The 13,177-nt window shown below is 46.8% G+C and overlaps 1 protein-coding gene across 6 annotated transcripts in view; it reads right to left on the reverse strand.

Moving 5' to 3' along the window:
* Positions 1-13,177, reverse strand: part of BAZ2A (bromodomain adjacent to zinc finger domain 2A) — a 34,761-nt gene that overhangs the window by 16,454 nt on the left and 5,130 nt on the right. For 2 of the 6 annotated variants that reach the window (XM_025476943.3, XM_049115673.1), the window contains 2 exons: positions 2,688-2,825; positions 520-1,113 (listed from right to left, as the gene is read on the reverse strand). In XM_025476943.3, coding sequence (XP_025332728.3) covers positions 520-1,113; positions 2,688-2,823 — 730 coding nt within the window. In that variant the 5' untranslated portion in view covers positions 2,824-2,825. Of the gene's footprint in view, positions 1-281; positions 421-519; positions 1,114-2,687; positions 2,826-11,174; positions 11,393-12,726; positions 12,879-13,177 lie in introns of those variants that run through there. The other 4 variants (XM_025476944.3, XM_049115674.1, XM_049115675.1 and 1 more) reach the window with 4 other exon arrangements.

Genomic DNA, 13,177 nt, shown 5'->3' on the forward strand with positions numbered 1-13,177 from the left:
CTATCACATGTACCAATGCTAACAACAACAACAACAACAACAACAACAACAACAACAAATGGAGTAGACAAGCAACGGTATGCTCTGCCTGCATCATTCCCACCTTTGGGTGCCAATCACTATTAGGCCTCAGCCCACTTCAAGCAGCCCAGTCTGGCCTTGCCATAGTCAAGTCAAATTGGCTTCAATGCCCTCCACTAATGCCCCAACCCCTTCCTGTATTTTGGAAGAAGCCCTTCTTGATGCAGCGTGTCTGTTGGGGCTGTTTCGGGCTCGCCCACCTGCCCTCTCCAGGCCAGCAGCTCTGCATGAGCTTGAAATAATTTGCACTCCCACTCGCGAGCTGGTGCTGCTGCCACAAAAACACCAGCCACTTGGCTCTGCTAATCACCAACATGCAAATCAGCCTCCACTGCAGAGAGCTGGAAAGACAAGTTTTCCTCACCTCAAAAAGCCACTGCCCCCCCCCCCCCAGCCCCGTTTCTCCTCTCCCAGCCCAGCTCACAGACCCAGTTATACCTGGCTGCTCTTCTTCCAGCTCCAGGCTGCCTACCAAGCCAGTGCCATTCTCTGCCACAACTGAAGTCAGCTCCTTTTCTGCTGCCTCATCAGGATGGATACCACTGCCTACCTCCTGGGAGGGTGCAAAGGTCTGGATGCTGGATCCCAACATAGGAGAAGTCTGTGGGGAGGTGAAAAAACTAGGGGGTCCATTGGGCATCACCTCAAAATTCTGGTCAGGAAAGGAATCATACAGTTCCTGTGAGTCGAAGTTAAGCCCCATGGGACTCTGGGTACCGTTGGCCCAGAACTCTTGGCTCCCAGCCCGAAGGTTAGTGTTGTGACTTGGGGATGAAGGCTGCCGGCTGCCCCCAAGGATGCCGTTGAGTGGGTATTGTCCCCCCGAGAACTGGGAGAGAAGGGGTGGGTCCTTGAGGTTGCTGCCAGGATTGGCAGATGGGTACTGTGAGTAGTTCCAGAGACAGTCGTAGGCCACGCTGGGGTGATGGAGGTGCGAGGTGCTGGAGGAGTGGGGAGCAGAGTTCAAAATCCCTGAAGTAGTAGTGTGAGATACAGTAGATAAGCCATTAACATTCACATCCCCATTCAAACCTGGCAGAGAAAGAGGAGAAGGGTCAGTTACAGATCCATGTGCAAGATCTAGCGCCTCTACCAAAAGAACAGCGCTGACTAGAAAAAGGGAAGGTGAAGGGGAGGGGGATTCCCCCTCTGCTATATTTATAGCTTTTCGGTCTCCAGGGAACACCGAACCCAGATGCTCCTGGATGTAAGCTTAGCAACTGCTTCTGAGGCTGCTGAGTAGGGAGCTGGGGAGCTCTACTGGCCTAGCACAGGAGCGACCAGCAGAGAGCTGACTGCTGCTGATGCTCAGGGTTTTTTATTTTTTTAAATGAAGCTGCTTGCAGACTCCCTACAGTGACTTACATTCTTCTCCACCCTCATTCCCTAGAGGAATTCTTGCCTTGGAGTGGCATGACTGAATTCTCCAGCGCCCCCCCCCCCCCCTTACCCCAGAGCCCGTTTGGCCCTGCAGTGGCACCAGAAGGGACAGCCTCCACCTCACTGGCACATGCAGATCCAGCACTTTGTGCTGGGCTAAGAATAGAATCTGCAGTCACCACAGCAGCAAGATCCCAACTCAGAAGGCTGGGCTTGGCCCCCCCATAGGAACTGGAGGGTAATATTGCAGGGGGAAAATCACTGCGTGACCAGTGCTACAGACTTCAGTTCTCAACACCTCTGGACTGGAGGACAATTCAAATAAAATGAACCAAGATACTAAAGACACTTGGGGGAGGGGGTCCTCCAGTGAAATAAAGGAGCTTCGTCTATCTATCTGCAACCCCTGTGTGGAGGACAGAAGGGAGAAATAGTTAGGTATAAGGCTATGGCAGTATTTTTCTGCTGTAAGGAAGGAGGGAAGCATTTGGGCTTCTCTCTGCTTCCAAGTATAAAGTACCTGAAATCCAGGCAAGATTAGAGAAGTACTTGGCAGAGCTATGTACAGAGCAACTGATAAGCCAAATCCAGGGAAAGACCTGATCTTGGCAGCAACACTTCCATCTGGAATTATAATAGATGTTTCCCTTTGGGGAACTAAGTAAGCATTAAAACTCTCTCTGTCCCTACCTTCTACTCTCAAGGACAGGGGTGGCACAGACACTCCAAGCATCTGCCCTCTCTTCTACTACACAAACTAAAAGGCAAACACATCCCTACCTTCACCCAAACTCTCCACCCCCAATCCTAGGGCTGGCTTCACCTTTAAAAACAGCTTCTCAGGGGGCTGGACCTTTATCTCTCCCATGGGTCCAGAAGTGTTATCAGAAGCAGTAGCCATCTCACCACTCTGGCAGTAGCCAGGGAACAGGGCTGACAGAAGAGCAGGCCAAGATGAAAAAGCCAGTATGTTTTTCTAACCCCTCCCAACCTTAAGTCAAGACTAAGAATGCTGCTTCCAAAAACCCCTAGAACTTGTTCTTAGAAACTTGATTTCTCTCCAGCAGCTGAAGTTCTGAGGATTTACTTCCTCCCTCCCCACCTGGCAAGAAAAAAGAGCTGTAGTGAGGTAGCTAGCCCAGAGGGGAGCCAAATCTTGTCCCATCAACCTGCTCTATAGGAATTATGCCCACTCCCTCCCCAGGCCATGTGGCCCTCACACTCACTTTTCCCTTGCTGGGGGAAGTTCATGGGAGACCCGTTAGTGTAGAGGCCCTCCCCTGAGGAGGGAGAGGGTTTCAGTCCTGAGGCAGCAGGTGCAGGGGGAAGGCCAGTAAAGTTAAAATGGTCGTTTGCCTCCATTTCTGTAGGAGGGAAGAGAGAGGGGGGAAAAAATACTGGCGGTTAAACAAGGTTATATCACCTGGAATCTTCTAGAGGGAATGCCCCCTCCCCTCCATCTACTTACCCTTCTTCTACCTATGTACTAGGGGTTATTTCAGGGGGTACAGGTTGAAAAAGAGGAGGAACTATACCCCTAACCTGGGCAATGACCCTACAGAAATAGTGCTATAAAGCCACCCTTGTAGAGATAAATAGTGAGAAAAAAATAAGCTATAAGCCTCGAATAATCTTCCCCTGTAAACCCCTTAATCAATCTTAACTTCTGGTCCAGGTTATCCTCCTAAGTTAGATATTATTAAACCTCTATTATGTTATATTTAACCTTTTCCATCCTTTTGTTTTCCTTCCCCTCAAGGTAAGGCCAGAGTCCCATTCCCAGGGGCCACAGAAGGTTCTCAATGCCATCTTTTTGATAGGAAGCCATGGAGATAGGGGTGTTAGCAGAAAAAGCATATCTGACACATATGCTACACTGTTTATTATTATACTTGAGTTAAATTATTTCCATGTTATCCTGTCCATAGCCCTAGGCATCTGAAGAAGATAGTAGTTACCTTAGTGAAGGGATTTGAAAACATGTTTTAGGGAAGTAGACCATAATAGCAAAACTCAAATCATCCAACACTTCTACTCTTTTTCATGGTTTTCTAAGAACACAACTCAGAAAAACGTCAGAGGTGGAAAACTGATTAAAAAACCGTGGAACCAAGGGATCCCTGGGTGGCTCAGCAGTTTACCGCCTGCCTTCGGCCCAGGGCGTGGTCCTGGAATCCCAGGATCAAGTCCCACATCAGGCTCCCTGCTCCCTGCGTAGAGCCTGTTTCTCCCTCTACCTGTGTCTCCGCCTCTCTCTCTCTGCATCTCTCATGAATAAATAAAGAAAAATATTTAAAAAACAAACAGTGGAACACCAAGGAATATTATTCTGTTATACCTATTATGGTTACTTCCTAATGTTTTGGTTCTGTAGCTTAAATGTAAAGGGTCATGGGAGAATAGTTGGATATCTTACATTTGTAAAGGGTAGTGGTTCCTTGGAGGGATAGTATGGTTAAAAAGCTTTTTGCACTGTTCTGAACATGACAGGGCGAAATGAGAAGGAATGATAAGTGAAGCTTTTGGTCAGAATATATTTAACCTTGGGATCCCTGGGTGGCACAGCGGTTTTACCGCCTGCTTTTGGCCCAGGGCGTGATCCCGGAGACCGGGGATCGAATCCCCCGTCAGGCTCCCTGCATGGAGCCTGCTTCTCCCTCTGCCTATGTCTCTGCCTCTCTCTCTCTATCATAAATAAATAACATCTTAAAAAAAAAAAGAATATATTTAACCTTGACAGAGCAAAGATAAGAGGGAAGAAAGATAGGAAGCAGAAGCCAGAGTTACTGGTAAAGTCTGACTTATCAGATACTATGACATACTAGTACATACTAATTTGATATGTAAGAAACACGATCTATCTCAATATAGAAAAAGCAACCCCTTATGTTACCATGTTTTTAAAAAGGACAGAAGAATTCAGGTAGATTTATCAAGCTTCCAAGATAAGGCAATAAAGACCTAGATGATGTTTTAAACAACCTCTTTTTTTTTTTTAATTTTTTATTTACTTATGATAGTCATATCACAGAGAGCGAGAGAGAGGCAGAGGGAGAAGCAGGCTCCATGCACCGGGAGCACGACGTGGGATTCGATCCCGGGTCTCCAGGATCGCGCCCTGGGCCAAAGGCACGCGCTAAACCGCTGCACCACCCAGGGATCCCGAACAACCTTTTTTTTTTTTTTTTAATTTTATTTATTTATTTATGATAGTCACACACAGAGAGAGGCAGAGACACAGGCAGAGGGAGAAGCAGGCTCCATGCACCGGGAGCCCGACGTGGGATTCGATCCCGGGTCTCCAGGATCGCGCCCTGGGCCAAAGGCAGGCTCCAAACCGCTGCGCCACCCAGGGATCCCAAACAACCTCTTTTTAAAAAGAATCAGAAGTAAAGCTGTTTAAAGAATGAATAAATTAAGAACATATATGACTATTGCCCAAAGATTTTCAGAATCATGTTCCTAAATATGCTAGATAATGCAAATTAGACACAATTAGGTGTTCTGAACATGAAATATAAACTATTTATGACATGACAGTTATCAGATTTTCTAGCTAAATACCCTAATTGTCTCTACCTTTATTAATTTTAACTGAAAAAAAATTTTTAAGATTTTATTTATTCACGAGAGAGACAGAGACACAGGCAGAGGGAGGAGCAGGCTCCCTGCAGGGAGCCCGATGTGGGACTCCATCCTGGGACTCTAGGATCACGCCCTGAGCCAAAGGCAGACACCCAACCACTGAGCCACCCAGGTATCCCTTAACTGAAATTTAAAAAAAAAAAAATTTTTTTTAAGCAAGTCATATTTTATTGACAAAAGGGGGAAATCTTTTTAGCATAGATTGATTTCCCATAGTCACTCTAAAATAAGCAGAACTAAACCTGCTGTGCATCAAAGAAACTGGGTTTCTACAGAGAAAGACCTCAGGATCTCCGAGGATTTTCCTACAAGGGCCACTCCTCAGTAATAAAGGGTCTGAAAAATAAGCCTTATGGAACGATAAGCTTCTGAAATGAAAGACATCAAGGAGGAAAGTTCATTCCCTAATCCTCTAGGTTAGGTTCCTTCCAAAGCTTACATCACAGAGCAAAGAGGACATGCAGTAATTCATTTCGGAAGTACTAGAAACGCTATTCCTGGAGAGCCAATCTCATCTGATCCCCACCTCTTCCCTCCCCCAGTTTTATGCACAGCCACACCTCCCCTGGTATGTGTGTGACAGACACCTTTTCTCCCATGTGCACCAAACTATATCCTTCCACTCAATGATAGGCCACAGTTCATTTCTCCATTTTCTATTTGAATCTGCAAGGAAACTAGTGACCTTCTTTCTCCTCTCTGCTACTCTGGGAAAACACAGCGTTTCAGGTCTCATAAATTACATACTAATAGGAATAAATGGATGGCTCACAGAAATCAGATAAGTAAAAGGAATGGGAAGTTATCTAGTGCCTGAGGTCTGTTTCCCCACTAGCCTCTGCTGAAGGGTCATCAGGACCACAATCACTTCATTTACAAGAAGCTTCCTAAAAATATAAAATACCCTTTGTGCCGTGCAGTGAAAATAGCACATTATGGGCTCTACGTTCAAATCCCAGCTATACTACCATTAGCTGTGTGACCCTGGACAAGTTACTTAATGTTGCTGAACCTCAGTTTCATCATTACTAAAAATTGTAGTACCCACCTCCATGGCTTGTGAGGATAAAAAGATAACAAGACCCAAAAGATCAAAATAAAAATATAATTTAAAAACATAACCAGAGGCACCTGGGTGGCTCAGTCAGTTAAGTGTCTGACTCCTGATTTTGGCTCAAGTCATGACCTCAGGGTCGTGGGATTGAGCTCCACATTGGGCTCAGAGCAGTCTGCTTGAGACTCTCTCCCTCTGCCCCTCCCCACCACATCCTTGGTCCCACTCACTCTTGCTCATTCTCTCTCAAATAAATTTTTTTTTTTTTTTTTACCAGTACTACAAAACTAGGGGTAATCCTCCCAGTCAGACTTCCTTACACATTGACTCTTGATTTCAGATGACCCTTAACTATGGGATCACACCACGGGAATGCAAAAATGTAGACAGCTCTTGTAAGCAATAAACCTAGGGTTATTTCATTTTAACCTTCCTACCCAAGATGCTTGTCACAATAATCCTGAAGGTAAATTATGACTTCCCATCTATGCCCTCCCTCCTAAAGGAGAATAGGTAAAGCAAAGGAGCATATCTCCCTTTGAACTAATAGGATTTTGGGCAAATGAAAAAAGAATCAGTCAGTGCCCAACCCCCAGAATAGCAGACAGCTCTCATGACCAGGAAGTATAATCAGGCCAGTACTCAGCCCAGTCCTGGTAGTGTGTAAATGGATCTCTTAAGAGACTCTATGCTTCATTTGTAAGAATTAAGGGACATTGCTCCTTGAGCTTGAAGCAGTAAAGCCCTTGCCACATGGCCAAATAAGGCTGTTTTTCTCAGTCTCAACTGAAGAGCTACTTATTCTGTGGACCTGTGACATGGTTTTAACACAAAAAGGCTGACAATGCACAATGTGTTGAAATAAATATTACAGATTTCGACACTGTTGCAGGTGCCCTGGCCAATCCTAACAGACTTCTGAGGCTACCCCCAGAAAGACAAGACACATTAACCATCCAGCCAGACACTTTGGCAGTACCTGCAGTTCTTTGGTTCATTCTTCCCATATAGTAATACCACAGTTCTACAAATAGAGAGGTTCCTAAATTGGGGGGCGGGGCAGGAAGGGGTGGGGAAAGCTTTCAAGTGTTTATCTTTATTAAACAGGAAATCCAAATTTTACTGTATAGTAAATAAATCATACCACTATGTCTTACCTTCATAACTGTGAATGCTATAAAGGATATTTCTCAAGTCTACTCATATTTGGATTCACAAACCATAATCTAATACAGTGATTCCTAACCAGGAGTGATTTTGCCTCTGGGGCTATTTAGTAATGTTGAAAAGTATATTCTACTGGCATCTAGTAAGTAGAAGCTAGAGATACTTCTAATGATCCTGTAATATACAAGACAGCCCACCACAACTAACAATCATCTGGCTCAAAATATCATTTGTACCAAAGTTGAAAAGTCTTGCTATAATACAAAAGCTGCCCCATTCTGCAATTCCTATTCCATACCCTGAGAGAATTACAAAGATGTACTGACTTTTATTAAAACCCCCTTTCTGGCTAAGGTGTCTTCCTCCACCCATACAGAGTTCAAAATGCCAACCCATACCTTCTCTCGTAAAGGATAGCCCATTCCAACAGCCCTGGTAACAATCTGCACTTGGAACTCTGACTCAGACCACTACAGCACGTATGGACTGAGGCTTTTTCTCAAAATGTGCTTTCTTTAACTCCCTTTCATAGTCAGGGCAATGAGGCAGGAGAATGATGAAAGAAGACTACATATATTAAGGGGAGCCACTCAGCCCAAGGCATGATCCTGGAGACCCGGGATCGAGTCCCACATCGCGCTCCCTGCATAGAGCTTGCTTCTCCCTCTGCCTGTCTTTCTCTGTCTCTAATAGATAAATAAAAGCTTAAAAAAGGGCGGGGGGGGGGGGGGGGGAGCAGCCCCGGTGGCTTAGTGGTTTAGCACTGCCTTCAGCCCAGGGCGTGATCCCGGAGACCCAGAATCAAGTCCCATGTCGGGCTCCCTGCACGGAGCCTGCTTCTCCCTCTGCTTGTCTCTCTTTCTGTGTCTCTGTCCTCTGTCTCTAATAAATAAATAAAATCTTAAAAAACCAAAAACAAAACGCCACTCAAAGACAACTGCCATGTCTAGGCTGCTCAGAACACAAAGAGGATTGTTCTTTGACCTTATTTCTTCCAAACCATATAGGTTCTACAGCATCAATCAGATAATATGTTGTACCATTATATGTCCAGCACCTAATTTAGTGCTAAGTACTTAAAAGAACCAAAGGAAATATTGCTGAAGCCACAGATTGGACAAATGAATAAATCTATCTTTTCTGCCACTACCGGCTTACTCATTCAATAAAGGCTGTGGTTTTTGCTCAGAGAACCCAAAAATTTAGCTTCATTCTTCAGAGGTAACAATTCCTAGAAAGAAGAGAGGTCCCAAATCTTAATGTATTTTAGACAGCTGTCCCCTACGGAAAATAAGGCCTATAAACAGGGAAGTACTGAGAAAGTAAGGGGCAATAAATTTGAGCTCTAAATTAGTGAAATGTTCTCGGTTGATTTAACTGAACACTCAAAGTACACACTCAAGGTACACAGTAGGTTTTAAACTATTTGTTGACTGAATAAAGAAATCATATAATGATCTAAATGAGGTTTTCTGCCACAGTTCTCTCTGGTCACTTCACTGCCAGAGGAATGGAGATGCCTCTGAAATTACAGGACAGTAAAAGTCATATTCCAAAGGTTGTAACAAGGTTATTTCCTTCGTTCAGCCCTAATTGTTTCTCAGAATTTCAGTTCTAACAGTTAAGAACTCGATCCTTGCCTTCAAGAAGACATCCCCCCGTAAAAAAAAACCATGAGATGAGCAGGTAGGTTAAGATCCTGTTTAGTGAGACAGGTCATGAAGAGTCCAACCCAAGGAGACCAAAACTAGTGAGACTACTTCTCCCTGAAAAACCCCCATATGTTAGTTTCGATGAATTTTTGCTAAGATTATCTTTTTAATTGGTAAAAATGCCCTATTATTCTCTTTAATTAGGACAAAACACTAAGCAACATAGTAACACAATGCTACTTTTACTGCTAGTGACCCAATCTAAGAACTATCTCCAGAGCTCTTCAAATACAGTTTTTCTGTTTTGCAGAATTTCATAAATTTCAAAATGAATGAGGCAGACTGACAAGCTGGTTGGAAAAAAAATTTTAAAAAGTCCTTCTGGAGGCCCTGGCTCACTCAGTCAGTAGAGCATGCAACTCTTGATCTCCAGGTCCTGAGTTCGAGCCCCATGTTGGGTGTAGAGATTATATTAAATAAAGTCCTTTGACCCATGTGCAATAATGCTGATAAAGTATTAATCTTGGGCTATGGGGTATATGAAGACATCCATATCTCAAGAAACAAATTTGGAAGATTATCTGCCCCAGGAAATACCTTCCAAGTTTTATACTTCACTCTATGTCCCAAGACATAAAAACTTTGGCATTATTGCCTCACTGTACACATCAGATACAAGGTCAAACATCACACCAACTATTGGACTAACTTCTACACTATTTTAACAATAAAAGAATATGGGATCCCTGGGTGGCGCAGCGGTTTGGCGCCTGCCTTTGGCCCAGGGCGCGATCCTGGAGACCTGGGATCGAATCCCACGTCGGGCTCCCGGTGCATGGAGCCTGCTTCTCCCTCTGCCTATGTCTCTGCCTCTCTCTCTCTGTATGACTATCATAAATAAATAAAAATTAAAAAAAAAAAAAGAATATAACATAGCAAACCTCTTCAGAGGTAATAAGAAAGGTCAATGGCAGCAAGACACAGTTATCCTAACAAGCTTTGCTTCTCTTGGCAACACCTGATTCCAGAACCACAAGACTGCAAGATGAGCCTCTCAAGGAAGTCTAGATTTCTGACTAGCTCTGGAGGTCAGCCCACGTAGTACCTCAAAATTTTCTCCTTTATGAAGAAAACAAAAACAAGAAACCAACAAAACACTCAATATTAAGAAATCCACTGCTCTGATGGAAAAATGCATCCATTTTACAAGGACGTGGAAAAGTTTGCTTCATTCACCATTCCAATTAATCATGTATCAAATGAATCTATATCTACTTTCTCAAAACCAACTTCTATTCCTTTACGGAGTCCAAAGAAGAGTGGTCTTTTTCCCTCCTTCACTTTTTTTTAACCCCCAATGGGGAAAATCAATTTACTATTCTGTCAGGTCTCAACTTAGGTAAACAAAGGCTGAAGAAAGGGAAACTTACAATCAGTGTGTCAAATCAACCCTGTCAGAAAACACCTCAAAAGAACCAACCAGCTTCTCTGTGTCTCTCATGAATAAATAAAATCTTTAAAAATAAAATAACCCCCCCCCCAAAAAAAAAACCAACCAGTCATGAAGAGGGACAAGAAAAAGGACAATAATACTGAACTTGTTTTTATTTTTTCCATATCAACCTCAACAGCTTCAGTGAAAAAAGCAATGATGCTATCTTAACAGTGATGCTGCTGCTATCACGTCATACATCCATCTATTCCCACCTGGACCTCTAATCTAGGAATCTGCAATTCAGGTGGGAGGGTTATGACTGGAAAATACTGAAAAGATTAATGTTTATGCCAGCCTTAAGCAGTTTTTAGGATAGTCCAATGATCTGAGTATGTCATCTCTCAAAATACAAAATCCTGTTGCCAACTACTCTCTAACCAAAGTGCCTGGGGACATAGTACACACAGTGCACCAATATATGCTAGAGTAGAAATCCTCTGCAGTTATCAGGTAGGAGAAAGAAAATGTGGACACATGACTTTGTGCAGAACAGAGGGAAAAAAGCTCACCACTCTCCAACAGGTAACAAGAGAGAAGATGTCTTTTATGGATTGAAGAGCGAGTCACATGACAGCTAACCTTCCTTACTAGTTGGTTCTGCAGAAAGTAAACCACCCAGCACCCTACATCAATTAATATGCTTCCCATGGGGACTAACTACTCTTAGGCTAGAATCACCAGTAAGGAATAAGCCCATCACCTTCACCCTGCAAATCAGTCCCTACTCCAACATATAAATTCCATTCCCTCTTCTTCCACTTCTCAGAATCTACTCTTCATCTCACAAGTTCATCTGATGAGGTGCTCTGCAATACAGAAAGTTATACTTAAGAATACATTAAGTAGGACCCTAAAAAGTCACTCTCATGACACAGAAAGATCCCAGGTCTTCCTGGCAGCTCTCTAACGCTGCGAGAATTTTCATCACTAGTATTCAAAGTGCAGTGGATGACTGAGTTTGCTACTCTATGACCTCTAGCTCAAGGAAAAAAAAAAAAAAAATCCAGACATGGAAGCAGAGATGCTCTGGAGTGTGGGAGGAGGGGGGAGGCAGATCGGGATTCAGTGAGTCAACTGCAGTGACTACACTTCCAGTTGACAAATGAAGTTTACCAAAAAAAAAAAGAAAAGAAAGAAAAAAGTCGAACGAAAGGACTCCTAAGACCGCATGGTTGGCAGGATCCAAGCTTGCCCAGAAGGCCTCAGAAAATGAAACCAAATCTGATTAAAATGGACATTTCAAAACAACAAGAGACGCAGCAGCAAACGCACAGCTGCCATTTCCCGGCCACTTCCTGCGGGAGGCTTGGGGGAGGGGCTGTTTGTGTACAGATGGAGGTGGAAGCTCCCCCCCCCCGCCCCCCCGTAGGATGCAAATCTCGCACACCAATAAATCCTACAAAGGATGCCCGCTAACGGCATAGTCTTTCCTCGGAAAACTGGGAACATAAGCAAAGAAAGGGATGATACAGGATCGTCTTTTCTGCCACGGAAAGGGGGATCCCCTTAGTAAGGGATCCCCTCGGAAGGGGATCCCTCTTTATTCTTCCCTTCGGCCCCTAAAAGCCCGGCTCAGACGTCTCCGCGTCAGCTCCATCAACCCCCATCCCTCGAGTGGGAGACTCCCGGGGCTCGGCGGCCCGAGCCAAGCACACCGCGCTCCAGCCAGGCCCTCCCCTGCTCGCCACGCTCGAGGGAGCGCGCACCCCGCACCGAGGGAGGCACCGAGACCCCCGGAAGCCCCTCTACCTTCCTCTCGCCGCTGCCAGGACGGCCCAGTCCCCACAGACGGAGGGTCCCACCCGCCCAGGGAACCCCCTCGCCCACCCTCCGCACCGGGCAGCCCCCGCCCCCACCCCACCCGAGGAGGTGGAGCCCCTCCCGGGGATTCCTTCCGAGTCCCCCACAGGAGGCGTCTCCACCAGCCGGGCGGCTCCTCCGCCTCCTCGCAGCCGCCGCCGCCGCCGCCGCCGCCGCCGCCGCCGCCGCCGCCGCCGCCGCGAGCCTCCTCGGCCGCTCCCGCCCCCGCCAGCCCGGCCCGGCCTTCAGCCGACCCGCCAGCCCCCTTCCCCTCCCGGCCCGCAGAGCAGCGAGCCCCCCGCCCCAGGCTGGGTCCCAGCAGGAAAGACGCCGGAGTCAGCTCCTCGCCCGGGGCGACGCTCCGGGCTGCCCCGCAGCCTGTTCCCTGAGGGAAGCCTCGGAAGAAAGCGGGGCTCCCTCCCCTCAGGCCCCCGGCCAGCGACCCAACAGACCTGAGGCGGCGGCGTCCAGCCTGGCTCGGGGCTTGTCTCTCCCCGGGGGACGGGCGGTTCACATGGCCGCGCTCCGGGCGCCAGGAGGGGAGGGGACCGCGGGGGAGGGGGTCTGGGGTCCGGGAGGGGGGAGGGGGACGCGGCTCAACCGCGGGGCCCGAGCGGAGCCAACATGGCCGGCGGGGGAGGAGTGAGCCGAAGCCGGAGGGGGCGGGGAAGCTGCGGCCGAGAGAGAGCCGCCCTCCGCGGCCTCCGCCACCGGGTCCTAGCGCCGCCGGCCCCGCTCCCCGACCCGGATCTGGGTCCTAGTGCCGCGGCGGCTCCCCCAGCCGGCCCGGCGGCTCCCTCGGCCTAATGGCTCCTCGTGGGCGGTAGTCCTGCTTCACACCGAGCAAGCTGAAAGGCGTGCCACGGGCCCAGAGGTTAACCTGAAAGACTAGACCAAAATTTT

The sequence above is a fragment of the Canis lupus genome, chromosome 10, assembly GCF_003254725.2.
Source record: "Canis lupus dingo isolate Sandy chromosome 10, ASM325472v2, whole genome shotgun sequence".
In the NCBI taxonomy this organism is placed as follows: domain Eukaryota; kingdom Metazoa; phylum Chordata; class Mammalia; order Carnivora; family Canidae; genus Canis; species Canis lupus.